An 18,147-nucleotide genomic window follows, 5' to 3' on the forward strand; every position below is an offset into this window, starting at 1 on the left:
ACAAGCCAGGAACTAGTCTGGTCTAGACCGCTCTGGAGCTGGAAGCTGGTTAGACACAGAAGCTGGACTTGCTCTCTGTGCTGAACGCGCAGGAGCCCCTGAAGTTGCCTACAGCTTGGAGTTTGGGATGCATGCAGCAATACTTTACCTGAGAGGCATGCTTCCCATCCATAAAATTCTGGTAAGTTTAATAACTTGGATCTATAAGATAGTTCTATAAGATAGTTCTTGGATCTATAAGAAAGTTCACAGAATAAAAAGTGCATAATCAACCAACAACCATATTTGACTGGTTCCTTAGCCTACTAGTCACAAACCCTATCTGGCTTCTTCTAGAACAGAGAATAAAATACCTTTAAACTTAGTGTTTGCTTTGGCTGAGATATTGGCATCTTTATTTTTGTTCAATTTGTCCATTGCTCAGCGATGCGTTTGTGGCTCAATTTCAGTATTAAGCAGTGGGCTATTTTAATTTTGCAGAAATTTAATGGATTTTTCATAGGAAGGTGAGTAGCTGAGCCACCCACCCCCCACCCCCGCCAGGGAATAATACAATCCTCTGGCCTACACAAAGGCTTAGTGCTTGTGAAGTACACATCAAGATATCCACATTTTCCTGGTGTCCTTTGTATCAGGATGTCACAAGCACAGCCATTCATGAAAACAGTACTTTACTTTCCAGTTGCAGCAAAGCAGGGCAACTTGAGGCCTATCTGATAAATTTCTGGCTCCCCTTTTCTTGAACTCTGATGTCAACCCACTCATAACGCTAGCAGATGTTTTTGCTTTTCTTACCAATAGGAATGTCACTGCCCAACTATTCATTTAAATATAGTGAAATAGGTTTAATACATCTTTAATTAACAACAAATGAATCCATATAACTTGTTTTTAAAAAAGTATTTTTTACATATGGGGATTAAGCTGGGGGGGGAGGAATGCCTTAACCACCACTTGACCAATACTATCGTAAAGATAAATCCCCTGTACTTTGTCAAAGTTTGAACGCACCTGTGCTGGATGTCAAAGAAACATATGATTTAGGCTGAGTCTAGATATTGTGCCCCCTAAAAGCTGCTCCAGAGGATTAGGAGAGTCCCAGGATATATCATTGGATGTGACATTGAGGAAAGGGGCTTGTAAGGGGAATCTTCTAGCCTTTGTGCCTTGGTTCACCCCCCCGCAAATGCTTGCTGGGGCCCCAGAAACATGTTTCAGCTATGCATAGACTACAAGGACTTGTGATGTATAAATACCACCTCACTTAGCATTGCAAGCAATTCCCCATTTATGTAGGCGATTACATTCCAAATGCAGAATCACATAAAATGTGGAGTCGCCATTAGCTGACGGGTGGGGAAGAACTTTCCCCACCCTCGTTAGCTGTGTGAGGGCCATGTTTTCCTCCAGTTCGCGGTATATACAAGGTTCAGACATCTTGCTGTGCTTTAGAAAAACATCATGATTTGAAAACAAACACACTGCTCACCTGAGAAATAGAGAGAACAGTGAAGCTATCATGGAATAATAAATCTGTGTACTGAAAACAAGGCAAATCTTGCAAGAGATATTTGTGGAGGTATCTCACTGCAGATTACAATTCCTGTGATCAGACGCATGTCAGGTAAGCAGCAGCAGCAGCAGAGTCTTATCTATATCCTAGTTTCTATTATCTATCAACCCTAGCGATTGATATAAACCTTTGGAAAGGGCCTGTGTTTCTTTTGTACTATCGCCCAATGCAAGGATGTTATTGCAATATTATTCATTTGTATTAAGTTGTTTTCCTTCTCCTTGCCTGCAACGCATCCTCCCACACTTGCAGACTACCTAGCCCCTTTCAGCCTTCTGAAGAGTCATCCAAAACTGCAAAAGGAAATGGTGTACAAACTATGTTTAAACTAGGTACTTTTAACTCCTTTTATATAAAGCTCTGCAAAGTTCTGAGATGTGCAATAGGGTTTCTAATATAGAATATGCCATTATTTATTTCCACCCTGGCAAGAGCCTAATTTCATTACCTGGGCTTATTGTGATTTAAAGAAATCTTTAATTCACTGGGCATGGAGAATCATCACCTCAAGTATATGAGCATATGGTTTTCATCTCCTTCATTGTAGCCTTAGGTAACTTCCTGAAACCACATCCTTGGCTATTACAAGGCATGCAGTTGTCCCCCAAGTCTCTGCCTTCTGTTTCCATCCAGTGATATTTTGCATTCCCTTCCTTTAATCTCTAGATTCCATCCTTAAACTGCTGCAATGATTAAAATAAATAGGGACTTTAAATTGCAGAACTCAGACTACATAGTTTTCAATTGTAGCCAAAAGCGAGGGGAGGGGGGGAGTTAGAAATCATTTAACCACATAATTTGCCTGGTTTTTCCATCCTTGGGTTAAACCTTCTTTCAGTTAATCCAAATACATTCACAATCTTCTGGTTGTGGTGTCCTCAGATTGTTCCTGGGATCTGTGCGTGTGAAGAATTTCATACATGCTGATGGTTGTCTACTGGCACCTATTCTTCCCCCTTCCCCACCTTATGTAGACTCCCGTTCCTCTCAGACCCAGCCATCATAGCCGGTGGGAGTTGTAGTCCAACCATGTTAGGAGGGCTACAGGTTTCCAAACTCTGCTGTTATGCTGAATTAGATGGAACAATGTTCTGACTCTGATAAGGCAGCTTCATATTGTTACATGTCACCTCAATCTCCACACCTCTTGTGAGATTCCAAGGGTTCCAGGTTACCCAGGGTTTGTGTTTCCTTTGGAAATGAGGCACAGTGGAGGCTGTGGTGTCATTACAATACATGGTTTATTTATACATACATACATGCATACAAACATACATACATACATACAACCTGAGGCTGTTCAAAGCATTACACTCAAAGCAGGTTCCATCTCTCTCATGGCTGCAACATTGGATCCAAAACTGAGACCTTGGTAAGCAAGGCTTTGGAGTGGGGCAGTTGTGGGAGGCACAACCAGTGCCACCCCGGTTGTGTACGTACCACCAGGCAGGTAAACGGAAGTATTTCCTCCCAGAGATTTACAGGGGGTGGGTGTTGGTAGTTTGGCCAGTATGGAAGCAAAAGATTACTTCAAAATTCAGGATAGGATGAAATTTGGGATATTGGTGGATGCTGTGCATAAGGATGGAAGAGAAAGTAAATTTGGTTTTCATTCTAATAGAACCTACCAATTTTGATCTTACATGCAAACTGAAAAGCAGCCGTCATTCAGGCATTTCACTTCTCCAGATTTTATGGTGTGGTTCTCCAACCAGCTGGTGTGCATAAAAGTGTATCTGTTTGGAGGGATGTTTGCATGAGAAAGCTCTCTATGCTCCATCAGTTTACCTTGCCAATACCATGTGCATTTCCAAATCAGAATGTCTATCAGAATGGCAATTTAATAGCAACACAGAAAGAAACATTCCGGCGGTCTGTATAACTTACGCTGAACTCGCAGAAAAGGTGCTGGCGTTAAGTTAAAAGGAAGAGCCTGTCAGAGTTCGCTCAGAATCCTTCAGATTCTACAGAGAAGTATCCAGATTGTCTGAGTTGTGTTGATTTTTTTAAAGGGAGTTAGGAGAAACCGCATTTGCTGTGCAACAACTTCTCTAAGCACCAGCTAATTCTCCTTCAGTTCTAGTGGATTTGGGTGATGTAGGCAATGTTTATCCTAGCATAGCAGCACTAGCTAAAAGGTGTGATTTTACATTGGAAGGTTATGTGTGATGAGCCTGTCAGCAGTTCTTCTCCTCAGATTTAAAAATCTGCCTCTTAAACTATTCTTCAGAATTTAAAATGCCGGTTGAAGGATATGCTTGAAAACTCAGCGGCAAACCAATGGCTTGATTGTGACCACAGACCACACAGAAGGATAATGGGGTTTGGGGTTTTTTATTATTATTTCAGTTTGTGCACCTATCTGCCTTCTCCCCCATACCAATCTTTCTTTTTCCTTGGCCTCACAGAAGAGGAGAAATAAGCACTCAAAACCAGAGAGCAAATCCTTACTTTGCTTGTTTACTCAACGTGTGTGCATTTGATAAAATATCTCCTGCCAAATCTACTCCCGTAATAACTTCTGCACTAACAAGTTCACTTCTGCGGTCTTTTGTTCTTCATTTCTCCTTGCAGAAATTAGAAGGCTTAGTTTTCCCCTCCATTTCTCCCTAATGGCACAGAGTGCAGCAAAATGATCCCATAACTGATTTTGGATTGGCTTCTCCCAAGCCATGCCATTCATTGCAGGCACCGAGCCAAGCTTGACATACGAAGGAATGCTCTGGCAAATACTGAGGCAAATTGGGCAAGTAGCATCCCAGATCAAAAGCATCCTGGGGGCTTATTTATTTTAGCTCAGGGTGATCCCAGACGTTTACAGCAAAAGTTTTAAGATGCATGTAAGCTCTTTGGAACAAAAAAATGGTGAAAGATGCAAAGGCAACCCCGTTGCCCAAATAGCATGTCAGGTAGAAGCAAAGGTCTGAAGAACATATTATGAAAGAGTACATAATAAAGCCCTATGTGGCCTAGGACCCACGTACCTACGGGACCACCTCTCCTGGTATGCCCTGCAGAGGACCTTAAGGTCCACAAATGACAACACTTTGGAGGTCCCAAAGATTGGTCTCCACTAGGGCCAGGGCCTTTTCAGTACTGGCCCCGACTTGGTGGAATGCTGTGTCACAAGAGACTAGGGCCCTGCGGGACTTGATATCTTTCTGCAGCCTGCAAGACAGAGCTGTTCCGCTTGGCCTTTGGTTTGGACTCAGTCTGACCCTTATGTTTCCCTCCCCTTATGGTTTTGATCTATGGGCTACTATTAAAACGAGGCTGCATATTAAATTGTATTTTAACCCGTATTTTAAATTGGTTTCCCCCCCCCCATTATGTTTTTATTGTAATTTTATTGGTGTTGGCCGCCCTGAGCCCAGCTCTGTCTGGGGAGGGTGGGGTATAAAAAAAAATATTTTTTTTATTATTATTATTATTATTATTATTATTATTATTATTATTATTACTATTACAATGCAATAGACTATATACCGATAAATGGAAAGTGCATTGCATGAGCCAATTGGGACTAGCCCTACCAGTTGGCAGGGTGAGGTGTCTGCCTCAGGCGGCAGATGCTGCAAGGCAAAAAACAGCAAGGCATTGGAGGACACAGCTATGTGTTGCCTGGCCTGCTCTGCTACTTTGATACTTTTTCTAACACTTGTTTTGAGCAGTCCTTGTAGACACCTTTGCCCTGAGAAAAATTAAAGGGTTGAGCTTTTAACAAAACTCTTCAGGGCTCATTTCACATAAGTTCCAATGAGTCCTGCTTTCACAGGATGAATTATTTATATTGCGAGAGGAATATTTTGGGAAATTAATTACAGAAGGCTGCAGCAGAAAGTCATGTGTCAAGGAGCTAAACAATAATTCTCAATTTGCTTAAGCTTTTCTGTCTGCTATTACTTTCAGAAAGAGAAGTAAAATATTCCTGATTTGTAAATCTCTTGGCCTGCAAAGATTTGCCATTTGCTTTCAGACTTTGATCTGCAGCTTTGCTGGTCTTACTTAAAATAAATAGTTACTTTTATCTTTCCTTTTACTAGGTTTAATCTTCACAAAGATGGTTTAAATCCAAATTATTTGGATAGGTTTCTATTATAACGTTTATTATGAAAAGCACACAAGTCTGAATTTTGTCTTGGAATCTGAAAAAGTAAACATTCATTTTAACCCACAAGAGAAGGTTGAAACTAATATAAGAGTTTGGTTAGTTATGTTCCTCGTGGAATGAGCAGATATAGGTGGACTTATCAAAATACAGTTTAAAAAATGGTTGCTGAAGAGGAAAATGTCATTTAATTTTACATAAGGTTCCCCCACCCTTTTCAAGCTAGGAATAATAAACACAACCCACCCCAATAAATGTTTAATGTCCCTTCAGAACATAATAGCCCTGATAGATCAGACAATCTACTCCAGCATCCCATATCTCACAACTCAAAGAGTTCCCACATGTGCCTGGGAAGCCAGGAGTAGAATTCTAACCCAAGAAGGTGGGTCCCACAGATGATATGAAGCATCCAATACATGGGCCTTGTTGGCACATCATGGTCAGTCAAACTACGTGTGAAGGAGCTCGTTCACACCTGCTTTGTTCCTCCGTGGCTTTTTTAGCTCAGTGAGGCTCAATTCTGTAGCCAAGGTTTTACCTATGGTTACAGGTGGTGGTTAAGGAAGAAATACCTTAAGCACAATCCTGGGTGCAGATGACATGCTAAGCCAAACCTCATAAAAGGTGCTGAAAGGACACAGGAGAAGCAAAGTAAGTGTGAGCTCCTCTCCATGGGTTGCTGTGTTAAGGTGCTCCTGGTAAACCAAGGGAGAGGAGCCTTGGGCCTGAAAGCCAAATGCAGCCCCTCTGTCTGGTCCAGGGGACTTTCTTCAGGTCATGGGAGAAAAACTAACCATCCTCACCATCTTAATGCCAAGAGGGGATGAGGTAGAGGGACCCAGAGGCTTCATTGGTGCCAGACTTCAAGGATATCATTGTGCCCATGGACACCATGTTGGCAACCCCTGCATTAAGTCCACAGACTGAAATTACCTAACTACATCACTGTGTGCTATAGCCTTTTTTGAGAGGGGCTGACAAGAACATTTGGGGGAAATCTGAGCCTGTACAAAAGAAAGAGGGTTGTAGAATCAAAAAGGGGGGAAAGTCAACAGAAACTTGGGTGGGAGCATCCAATTCAGGATGACTCATCTCTCAGGAATGGTGGTATAAATATTCCAATTCATCACATTATAAATGACAAAACGTTCTATGGTGGTTTGGCTGCTTCTCTCTTACCAGTTGAGGCAAACCCATCCTACAAAGCTCTTACAACCATTTACTTCTATTTCAGTGCTGCCTGAGCAGAGCCGAAGCAAGACGAGATGCGGCAAAAGTGGCGCTAATCAATTCTCTCTTCAATGAGTTGCCTTGTCGCAGGATCACAAAGGAATTTATTATGGAGAGCGTTCAGGAAGCCGTTTCATCCACCAGTGTAAGTTCAATTCCATGGCTTTGTATGCTGTCATTGGCTGCATTTATGGTAAACTGCAGAACAGGAAGACAATAATTAATGTAAGATTCCAGATAAGAGTATCTCCATTGATAGGCTAGTGCTACTATGATTCATGTGCCTTTTGTTGACCTTCATTTCCTTCACATGTGGAGTCCACTTGGCTGATGGTGAGGTCAAGGATCCTGGGAAGTGGTTAATCTGGGCTGATCTCCCTCCCAAGAAATGTGGATAAACTTTTTATTTCCTGCAACTAGGGAGTCCGTCCTTTCCCTAAACTTCTATTAGTCTACGTGGCTGCACATACCATGAGTAACTTCGGTCAACATGGAAAATATTTTAGACCCTGTTGCAAATAGACGGCAGGTCATGGTGGCCCCATCCATTAGGAAATGTTTTTAGTAACCACATAATGCTTGGAGGAGAAGTTAACAAGACATACGCTTACATTTCCCAACAATTATCAACTTCTCTCCAGAAAGACTGGAGATAAGAGATGAATTGGGTAGCAGGTCCAGGGTAAGGAAATCAGATAGGATAGTTTTTTCAGCTTCTAAGAATACAGTCATGCTCGGCAGCGGGCTCAGCAAAAGTGGAACCTAGGAAGCTGCCTTAAACAGAATCAGACTATTGGTCCATTATAGCTCAATATTATCTACACTGGCTGGCAACAGCTCTCCAGGAATTCAGACAGGGATCGCCTCCAGCCAACCTAAAGATGCCTGGGATTGAAATTGGGACCCTCTGCACGCAAAGCAGATGATCTGCCACTGAGCAGTGGTCCTTCTACTACACTGAGCGCTCTGGTGGAGCCGGGCGCTGGAGCTGTGATGTGAGATGTCGCGTGCATGCTATGCAGACTGGACTCCTCACTTCAAACAAAATATTGAGGGGGCTGAAGACACCTCGGACCCCTAGAGGTGGTGCACCTGTATCAAAGGAAAATGCATCTCATTGTATATAGCTTGGACATAGTTCCCCTTTCCAAGATGAAACTGGGAAAGTTGACTCACCAATCAATAGTAAGGTAAAGGTAAAGGGACCCCTAACCATTAGGTCCAGTCGTGACCGACTCTGGGGTTGAGGCGCTCATCTCGCTTTATTGGCCGAGGGAGTCGGCGTACAGCTTCTGGGTCAGGTGACCAGCATGACTAAGCCGCTTCTGGCGAACCAGAGCAGCGCACAGAAACGCCGTTTACCTTCCCGCCGGAGCGGTACCTATTTATCTACTTGCACTTTGATGTGCTTTCGAACTGCTAGGTTGGCAGGAGCAGGGACCGAGCAACGGGAGCTCACCCCGTCGCGGGGATTTGAACCGCCGACCTTCTGATCGGCAAGCCCTAGGCTCTGTGGTTTAACCCACAGCGCCACCCGCGTCCCTAATCAATAGTACATCGATCCAGTAAAAGGAAAAGTTATGCACGCTTCACCCTCACTCATACATTCTTTAGAGTATCAGTTAAGAGCAATGTCATTACGGATAAAAGATCAGAAAAGTCTACTTGCGACCTGCTACTTTCCCCGAGGGCCACATCCACTCTTGGACTGAATAATAAAATATAAGGGAAACTAGCAATGGTTTCAAGACTAGGGCTGCCATTACTGGGATTTCAAAGGCGGAATTGGTGTCCAGGAGGAATTTCCAAAATGTGATCTGGATCTTAGGCAAGTCAATCAAAAAATCACGGGGTTTTTTTTGGGGGGGGGTGTAAAACAAAAAACAAAACTCAACAACTTTCGGGGTGTCCTGGTTTTTGAAATATGGCAACCGTATTCAAGACTAAACCAGTGCTGTAAAGTATCCTAGTCTTTCCATTCACTTTCCCACATCTCTGTTTCAATCCTTTATTCTCTACTATGTTACTGCCTCTGGCAAGGAAATGAGTTGGCAGGAGCTTTTGTCGCTATACATGCCGAAACCGAATCAGACTGCTAACATCTGCATTTGAGGTTAGCTTTAGTTTGCGTGGGTTGGCTTGGTGATGCTGTGGAGTGTCCTCAGCTACTGGGTTCTTTCAGGGAAACATCTGCATTTACTAATGGATACAGATTCCTTGTATGCGCTACACGTAGCATAGTATTTACTGTATGTATTTATATAGACACAGAAGCACTAGGTAAATGCAAGCTAATTCTATTGGAGAGGAACTTATTTTCAGTACCTTGCCCACGTTATTGATTTATTAAAAGCTAAGTGCATTCACAGCCTTGGGATTGCTCTGCAAATAATCAGAAATTAATGTACCGAGTTAAAAGCCTATCAGAAAGTCCCGTGATACTCTGTAAATGTCAGCCCAGGTTTCAAGTTTCTTAAATCTGCACGTATGAACATCTTGAAACTGGAGATGCCATCTATTTTAACTTTCCCCACATCTGTCTAAGGTGCAATTAATCCCTGTATATAATCACTCTCTGCACTTTAAAGCACAAGTGGGGAAACTGTGGCCCTTCTGGTGCCGAATGACTCCATCTCCCATCAGCCCCTTGTAACATGGCCAATAGTAATGGAAGGTTGGGGTTGTAGTTCACCAGATGTTGGGGAATACAGCTTCTGTCTTCCCCAGCCAGAAGGCCATTGGAGGGCATCAGTTTGGAGAAGTCTGGATGATATAATAATCTAGATTCAAACCAGGTTTCCCCCATTTCCCACTGAATTTCAAATGAAATATCACTTAGAGGGAGAGGATGGAAGTCATTTCTCGTTTATCCCCCACTATCATGCTGAAAACATGTCCATGTGGATTAGGCGTTTGCAATGGTTAAAAATCAGTAATCTTATTGCAGGCGTGTTACAGCTTCTTACAAGTTGCTCAGATTCAATATTTTTAGTCATTGGCAGCAGGGGGGGAAATACAGATCAGGAGAAGCATGTTGCTAATCCACTGAAAAGTAGAGCAAAATTCATGAAAGTTTTTTTTTCCTTTTTTAAAATGCTGGCTCAGTGAAAGACGTATGCTGCTTGAGACTCCAGAAGATTTAACAAAATCCTCCCATCTGTGCAGAAGGAACTGCTGATAAGCAAACGGGAGAAATGACTTGGGAAGAGGGTTAAGAGCAGTGTGAGACACACAATTTGAAACTGTTCCTCTTTGATTGAAAGTTATAAGATTCTGGTGAGCTGGGAGGGGGAGTGCTTATAATGTTGGTGTATTTGCAGAGCAGTGGGGAAGGCCTGGGGTATATCTGGTTTGTGGATGAAAAGGATGCCTCTCTTCTTGAGCTTTACGAGTCTCATGCCCTTTTGAGGGACAATCCCATACATACATTTTGGAAAATGGACTATGATTTATTCAGAAATGATTTCGAAAAGAAGGTTCATTTAATGCAATTCATCATTTTTAATGGAAATTTTCTAAGGCGAAAAGCTTAAAATTGCAGAGTTTTAGACAGATGTCCCTTGGGATATTTAAAAGCCAGCATAAATATTTCAGCAGCAGTGTGTTAATGTTACTGCATTTCAAAAGCTATAAATTTGCTGACAGTTCTGCTAAAGAAACTGTCTCATGTACAGAGTTGTGTTCAGCTCTGCATAGCTTCTCTAGAACGTTAAGGATTATGAGAAGAATTATAAGCATTTGACTCACAAATTGTCCCTCCGAATGGAAAACAACAAACCACTGTGTCTAAAGCTTCAGTCCTCCACGTCTACAGGGCTGTGCTATGTGCCTACCAAAGGAGAATATGCAATATTATATGTCCCAGTAACCTGAATCCACAATAGGTATGGGGAATCTGTGGCCCAACAGGTGTGCCTGGGCTACATCATCCCGAACCATGCTGAGTGCAGCTGGTGGGAGTTAAGAGTCCAATGATATCTGGAGAGCCATGGGTACCTGCTCTGCAAGTATGATCCAAACCTTTTGAAGGATGAGCAGGTTCTTGGTGGGTCTGAGTTCCTCTTTGACCCTTGACTGCACCCTGGACTGGCTGTAAAATTGGACAGACACACATCTCCACACCTAGTCCAAGTGTAAGAGTCCTTCTGCATTGAACTGCAACCTCAATGACAATGACAGCCTTCAAAGACGACCAAGCACCTGTTTGTAACACTTGATGGAATGCCTGTACCCTGAGAGTCAACATCTCAGGCACTCCCTGATGACCGTCTCTGTGAAAAGGTGGGATGGAGGTTTCAAGGGAGAAGGCCTTTTCAGTATGGCTGCTCGCCTGCTATGATGGGATTGGAGGGAAGGCTGGGGGCAGCAACCCCAAGCAAGGGAAGATGCACAATGCAGTGGCCCAGAGTGACTTCCAGGCAGCAGCCCCAGCAGTTCCTATGTCTCAGATTCTCTCTCTCTCCTCCCTGCTTGCCCTCCCTATTAAAGTGGGGTGCCTCTCATTTTATGCAATTTCAGTTATGCATGTGGGGGCTGAGAATATAACCCCCACGTAAGTGTGGAGACAACTGTAGTGGCCCTTATGTCTATGAAGTGCTGTCTGGATGCCCATGTTAATAATAATAATAATAATAATAATAATAATAATAATAATAATAATATCTTTATTGTCATTACCCCCTCTCGGGGACAACGAAATTACTTATTATATTTGCGGTGCCAGGTTAAGATGTTCCTTTACTTCCAGACCATTGATGGAATGGAATGTGCTGTTAGTTTTTTGTTTATTGACTTCATGCGAATTTAATATTTTATGGATTTGTTGTTTGCTCGCTTTTGTTTTTAACCAGGGAAATTTTAATTGTGAGATGCCTTGAGTGCTCTTCTAGAAAATGTTGTCTGAGAAATTTTAATAAACTAAACTAAGCTGTCCCAGCTGGACTGTCCCCTTCACCACCACATAAACATCTCCATCTCAAACCAGCTGCTCTGTGGAAAAGAATCCAAGAGACAGAAGGGCAGGTGAAAAAAGCCAACTACACAATATGCCTGTTTCTGCTTGGCTGGTTTTATTTTGCTTTAAGTTTAGGGCTTTTAACACTTCCATTGTATCTCATTCATTTTGTGAACTGCTTTGAGGACTACATGCAAAAATGTTAGGTACAGATTTACTAAGCAAGTAAGTAAATATATAGCTTTGTAAACTGGTCTAAGATGGTGAAGACACCAAACAGAATCTCTTATTTGATTGATTTCGTTGTTGTTATTAAGATCTGCTGCTGCTCCAAGGCAAACTCAAACCAGACCTACCACAACTGGCTCACACCACCCAGTTGTGGTTATAAGTTACCTCCTTATATTCCAGTTGTTGAAAATCCTCTTTCAGCATCATTGAAGGAAGATGTGAACGTTTCAGAAAACCACGTTTTATGTTAGGAAGATGCACGTAGAAATATATGTGGTTTAAAACTAGCCGTGATGATGTTTATGTCTCAATGTTATACCCTGGTCTGTAGCCGAAAGGAAGGAGGAAAAAGAGGCTATTGTGAATGGTTGTGTTCCACTTCCCAGATGATGGTGGTAATGGGAGGCATCAAATACTGTGATTTTATTATGGCTTTGTAGTAGAAAGTGGCCTAGTTCAGGCAACATGCTAAATCATAGTTGAGCATTATGAGAATGAGCTACAGTGAAGCTCAGGCTCCCAACTTTCTCCCAAATCTGGCATAACTACAAGGAGGAATCTGGAAACGTGAGCTTCTGGTTTAGATTAATTGCAACCTGTCCAGTCAGTTGAACCTGTCAAACTGTGCTAAATGCAAACTGTGCTTTGGTTAAAACATAATTTAGTGCCATAATTTAGGATTCTTCAGAAACTTGCTAAACTATGGTTAATTGAAACTGGAAGAGAAATTTTTCAAATTCCTCTTTGTGGCCATGCCAGAAGAGAGAGAAGGGAGAAAGCATAAGATTCACTGTAACTTGTTCTGTCGTTCTAAACTATGGTTTAGCCTGATGTCTGAACACATCCAATTTGTAATCTGAGGATGTGGAAATGGTTTGCATTTTTTCCCACCTAAGAATGTGGGAAACGATGCCTTATGAGGAACGGCTAAGGGAGCTGGGCATGTTTAGCCTGGAGAAGAGGAGGTTACGGGGTGATATGATAGCCATGTACAAATATATAAAAGGATGTCACATAGAGGAGGGAGAAAGGCTGTTTTCTGCTGCTCCAGAGAAGCGGACACGGAGCAATGGATCCAAACTACAAGAAAGAAGATTCCACCTAAACATTAGGAAGAACTTCCTGACAGTAAGAGCTGTTCGACAGTGGAATTTGCTGCCAAGGAGTGTGGTGGAGTCTCCTTCTTTGGAGGTCTTTAAGCAGAGGCTTGACAACCATATGTCAGGAGTGCTCTGATGGTGTTTCCTGCTTGGCAGGGGGTTGGACTCGATGGCCCTTGTGGTCTCTTCCAACTCTATGATTCTATGATTCTATGATTCTATGTGTTTACGTAATTCAGAAAGTTCCTTTCTTCTTGTTAAAGGGTACTTTAAATGATGCTGATGACCCAAGCACAAGTATTGGAGCCTATCATTATATGCTGGAATCAAATATGGGGAAGACAATGCTGGAATTTCAGGTACAATTTACTTCTTTCAGACGAGCCAGTTTTTTAAAGGTTTGCAGTGCAATCTGTATGCTGTGTTCAGTGGGTATATGACTTACTAAAAAAAGGATCTCTGCCTCAATGAAACGTATGGCTTCATTTATGTTTTGTACCTCCCTCCATTTCTCCCAACATGAACATTTATGCTATTCGTACAGAGTAGGACAGAAAGCAGCATCTGAAAATGTTCAGTTGAATATTGAAAAATGAACTTGCAAAAGTAACTAAATAACGCTTGCGGCTGTGTATGTGCACATGCTTTTCCCATATATTCTGATTTGGCTTTTTCCCTTTGTACCCTGTTTTCCAGATTAGATTCCAGTTGGAGAGAAGTTACCCTCTATTCATCTTTACTGTGATTTAAATGTGTACTGGAAAACTAACTAAGCAGTCTGAGCTGATACTACTTGATGTTCCAAAAAAATTATTCAAGTCATATTTCAAAATCTGCCCCATGAACAAATTTCCTTTACAAGTATAGCTATACCAGCTTTGCTTTTGATGGTTGTTTTTCTTGTGTCTGATGAAAGGCAGACCATGGAAGTTTGACATAGCAATAGAATATCCAAGCGGAGGCAAGATTGTGCCTTTCTGGAACAGATGACAGCATGTTTGCAACACAGAACGCTCATAAAGTGAAACACTGGACGCCTTCCAATTTAAGTCTCATTTCAGACAAATGGTGATGCTTACACATGCCCCATTGTAACCCCATTGCTATGAAGGCAGTGTCTAAATTCTTATCTGGGTCCACTCTTCCAAATTGTTTTCTACACCCTTTTGCCTAGGACAGTGACCGAGAAAACCATAAAAGATAATAAAGAAAGAGGGGCATAATCGTTGTTCCAGGCACTTCCATGGTGCACTGAATAACTTTACTTTTATAATACTGCAATTACAAAAGTTGTTCTATAATTTTTTAAAAAAATAACAAAGAGATAGGCAATGGTAAACTAATAATTGCCAGTAATAGACAAAATAATTGTCTCAATACATACTTTAGAATCTCTAGTTATTAATGCTACTCTCTTGGTAAATGTCAGTATTCCAACTCATTTAGGAGCAGCATACATCGGGTTTTTGTTTTGTTTTGCTTTTTGTTTGAAGGGCAAGTGATCTAGTGTGACTCAGACTTGGATCCACTCTAATCCACATACAAGCATTCAATAATGTTCTAGAAAGTCAAAAGAGTTCAGACATATTAGAGCAATCACCTTGAAGGCAATACAGAAAGACTAGATAATGGCTCTTCCTTGTGAACTCACACAAAGTTCCTGTACAGGTGGAGGAATTAATTCCAAAGCAGTCCTTCCACGATGCTTTTCAAGATGGAAGAACACATTTGAATCTAATCCAGTTCTCCCACAGCAAATCCCCACTATTGTTTTGCATACTGAAAGAGAGATTCTACTTTGAAGCAGTTCAATCAGAAACCATTGGTTTTTCTTCCATAGGAACTGATGATAGTCTTTCAGCTGCTGCACTGGAATGGAAGCCTCAAAGCTTTGCGTGAAACAAAGTGCTCTCGACAAGTGAGTATCACAGCACTAATAGTGCACCCGTATCCCCCACAGCAAAGCTATACTCACATAACCTCTACCCAGTATGTTCCTTATGTTCTATGGACATGGTCCATTCTTAGGTGCCATTGATGGGAATTGAAATCAGTGGGATTTTTAAAATTTAGGCACTCAGTGAGTCCCATTGAGTCTGAGACACCTCCCAAGTTAAGTGTGCCCACAAATTAAGATTCCTCTTTAAAGACTGTAATGTCATTACAGATGTTCTAGGTTTAAAAGGATCCATTAGTGGACAAGTGCAAACCTAGGGTTGCATCCAAAAAGTCCCATTAGCACAAGGACTTCTATCTGCACAGTGGACTTCCCACCCTGAATCCCTTCTCCCCAAATCTGTTCTATGGTTTTCCCAACCTTCCAGAGCAGTTGGGGAGGAAGAAAGACATGGGGAGAAGAGAGGAAGAGAAAGTGCTGTTGCACAGGTGGAAGTGCTTGAGATAACAGGATGAATTCCCTGGATGCAACCCATAGTTCTTTTTTTTTTAAAGAATTATGTAATTTGTATTATAAATATATTAATGGGGTTTTTTAATAACAAAGCACCGCTGCATTTTAAAAATTATATACTTTCATAATTGCATAATTAACGTTTAAATAATTATGTAATGAGTTGTCTGCTTTAAATGTTAAGACCTGCATATTCAGTTACATGAAAAATTAATCTCTTTTAAATAACCCAGTGATTAAGGACTATGCTCACTTCTAACAAACAGACAAAGGCAGGATGCCTTTGAATGCCAATTGCCAGCAATTGCAGGTGGGGAGAGTTCTGCTTGTGGGTTTCACATGAGCATCGCTTGGTCACTGTGTGAACAGAGTGCTAGATGAGATGGGCCTTTGGTCTGACCCAGCAGGACTCCTCAAATGTCCTTAAACCCAAGTGATGAGCTGATAGTTAGATAGAGAAGCATGAATGAATGATGGAGCAGCAGGTTAACAAAACCAAATTTGCTATGGGTTTCAAGTTCTATTGTTTCAAATAGTAATGGGGCAAGAGAGCAGTTCAGCTCGCGCAGGGCAAGCCCTTGCTTTTGGACTTCCAGGCTCCTGCACAACTAGAATTTCTTCAAGCTACCTTAACTACAATTTATTTGTTTAACTTCCACGGTCAAACACGTTTCCAATATCTGTTCTGAAATGTCCATGTCAGTTGCGAAAGATCCCAGAGCAGAACCTAACCCATTATTTTAGAATAGTGGGGAAGGAGAACTGGAAATAATGCTGATATATTTCACATCTGGCAACCAATGTGCCCCTTTGGTTTCAGATAGTACATGGGTAGACAAGTCTAAAAAGCCCAGGACACAAATCTTCACCGCCCTTTAGCAGCTATGGTGGCTAGAAGTATCAGAGGTAATGTATTTAGTGTTAGCTCTGGAAATGTATACTCTATTCTGACCAAACTAAGCCTCCTGATGTATATTGTGCTCTAAGAGGCTTAGTTTGGTCAGAATCAAGTATACATATCCAGAGTTAATACTAAATACATTACTGCTGGTAAATAAACCACCATAGCTGCTACAGTAAGGTTACCAGACGTCCCCATTTCCCAGGGACAGTCCCCAGATTTACAGATCAGTCCCCTGACAAAATCCATCTATTTAGTAGGAAGTTGAAAAGTGTCCTCGGATTCATTGAAAAAAAATCTGGTACCCTTATGCTACAGGGTCATGAAAATGTGTGTCCCAGGCTTTTTAGACTCATCTACCCATGTACTATCTGAAACCAAAGGAACACATTGGTTGTCAGATGTGATTCCCCTGCCCCTCCAGCTCTCCTACCCCACTACAAAGCAATGGTGTATTTGTTGCTAACTCTTTATTTTTTTTGGATGGGCAACAGGAAGTGATCTCCTACTATTCCCAGTACAGTTTGGATGAAAGGATGAGAAGTCACATGGCTCTGGACTGGCTTATGAAGGAGCAAGAAACTCCGGGCATTATTTCGCAAGAGCTGCAAGTAGCCCTTCGAGAGCTGGAAGAAACCCGGAAAGCTGGACAAGAGCTGCGGTTTTACAAAGAGAAAAAGGAAATACTGGGCTTAGCACTGAGCCAGCTGTACAGTGATCAAGCCGCTGCATCTTCAAATGATGATCGTATGAGTCTAGCCCTAAGTGGCTATCGCTAGGGCAGCCTAGGGCGCCGTTTGTATGAAACAGGTTAGCAAGGCTGGTCTGTAATGAGCTAATCCTGGATCATTCAGATCAATGGGAAACAACAGCTTGCCTTCAGCTGATTGTATAATGTACAAAGCAGAAACTCTCAAATCCCCCCCCCCCCCAAGGTGAGCAGCATGAGTTCCAAGTGCATGTGGAATCCACACATCTCATGTGCAAGTTCACAGAATGCGTGAAGAAGCATTACTCAACACATGCCTCCTGTTTCACTGCATGTGAAACAAGTAAAGCTGCATTACAGTGTGAAATTCTGTGTGACGAAGACAGATTTTTAGAATTATTATTTTTATAAAAAAATATAGCTTAGGTTTGTAACTTCTTAAAGAACAGCAACAATCATTTAATAGCGTTGTATAATCAAAGTAAGTGTGGCAGAATTGTTTAGTATGTGAATTGAATTAACACATCTGAGAGATGTACAGAAATAAGGAGTGAAATGTCCCTGCAATAAGCAAAAACTGCCGGTTGATAGATATATATATATTGTTATTTAAAGTAGTGGTTGAAGGGACAGCAATAGGCTTCTAATCTTAGGGAAATCTATGACACAAAGCAGAAAGCCAGTTGTTATACTTGAAAAATGACTAACACGGACATTCTTCTAGAAAAATAACTTGAGTCCTGATAATAAAATACATTAGCTACAGCAAAACCTGTGTAGATTTTTTATCTTGTTTATATGAGTAGTAAGTAAAATAACATTGCGATAGGCCAGTATTTGCAAGTGGCAAGCCCATTGCTTCTGATAGGAAACACAGATCTCAACTTTTCATTATTTTTGCTCATTGTACTGTATCAATATAGCAAAT

The 18,147-nt window shown here is 41.6% G+C and overlaps 1 protein-coding gene across 1 annotated transcript in view; it reads left to right on the forward strand.

The window, feature by feature from the left end:
- The window catches only part of LIX1 (limb and CNS expressed 1), a 32,884-nt gene extending 14,894 nt beyond the window's left edge, over positions 1-17,990 (forward strand). Inside the window, exons 3-6 of the mRNA XM_028748777.2 lie at positions 6,919-7,059; positions 13,463-13,558; positions 15,040-15,117; positions 17,005-17,990. Coding sequence (XP_028604610.1) covers positions 6,919-7,059; positions 13,463-13,558; positions 15,040-15,117; positions 17,005-17,289 — 600 coding nt within the window. The 3' untranslated portion in view covers positions 17,290-17,990. The remainder of the gene's footprint in view (positions 1-6,918; positions 7,060-13,462; positions 13,559-15,039; positions 15,118-17,004) is intronic.
- Positions 17,991-18,147: the final 157 nt, after the last annotated feature.

This window comes from Podarcis muralis, chromosome 11 (genome assembly GCF_964188315.1).
Source record: "Podarcis muralis chromosome 11, rPodMur119.hap1.1, whole genome shotgun sequence".
Lineage (NCBI taxonomy): Eukaryota > Metazoa > Chordata > Lepidosauria > Squamata > Lacertidae > Podarcis > Podarcis muralis.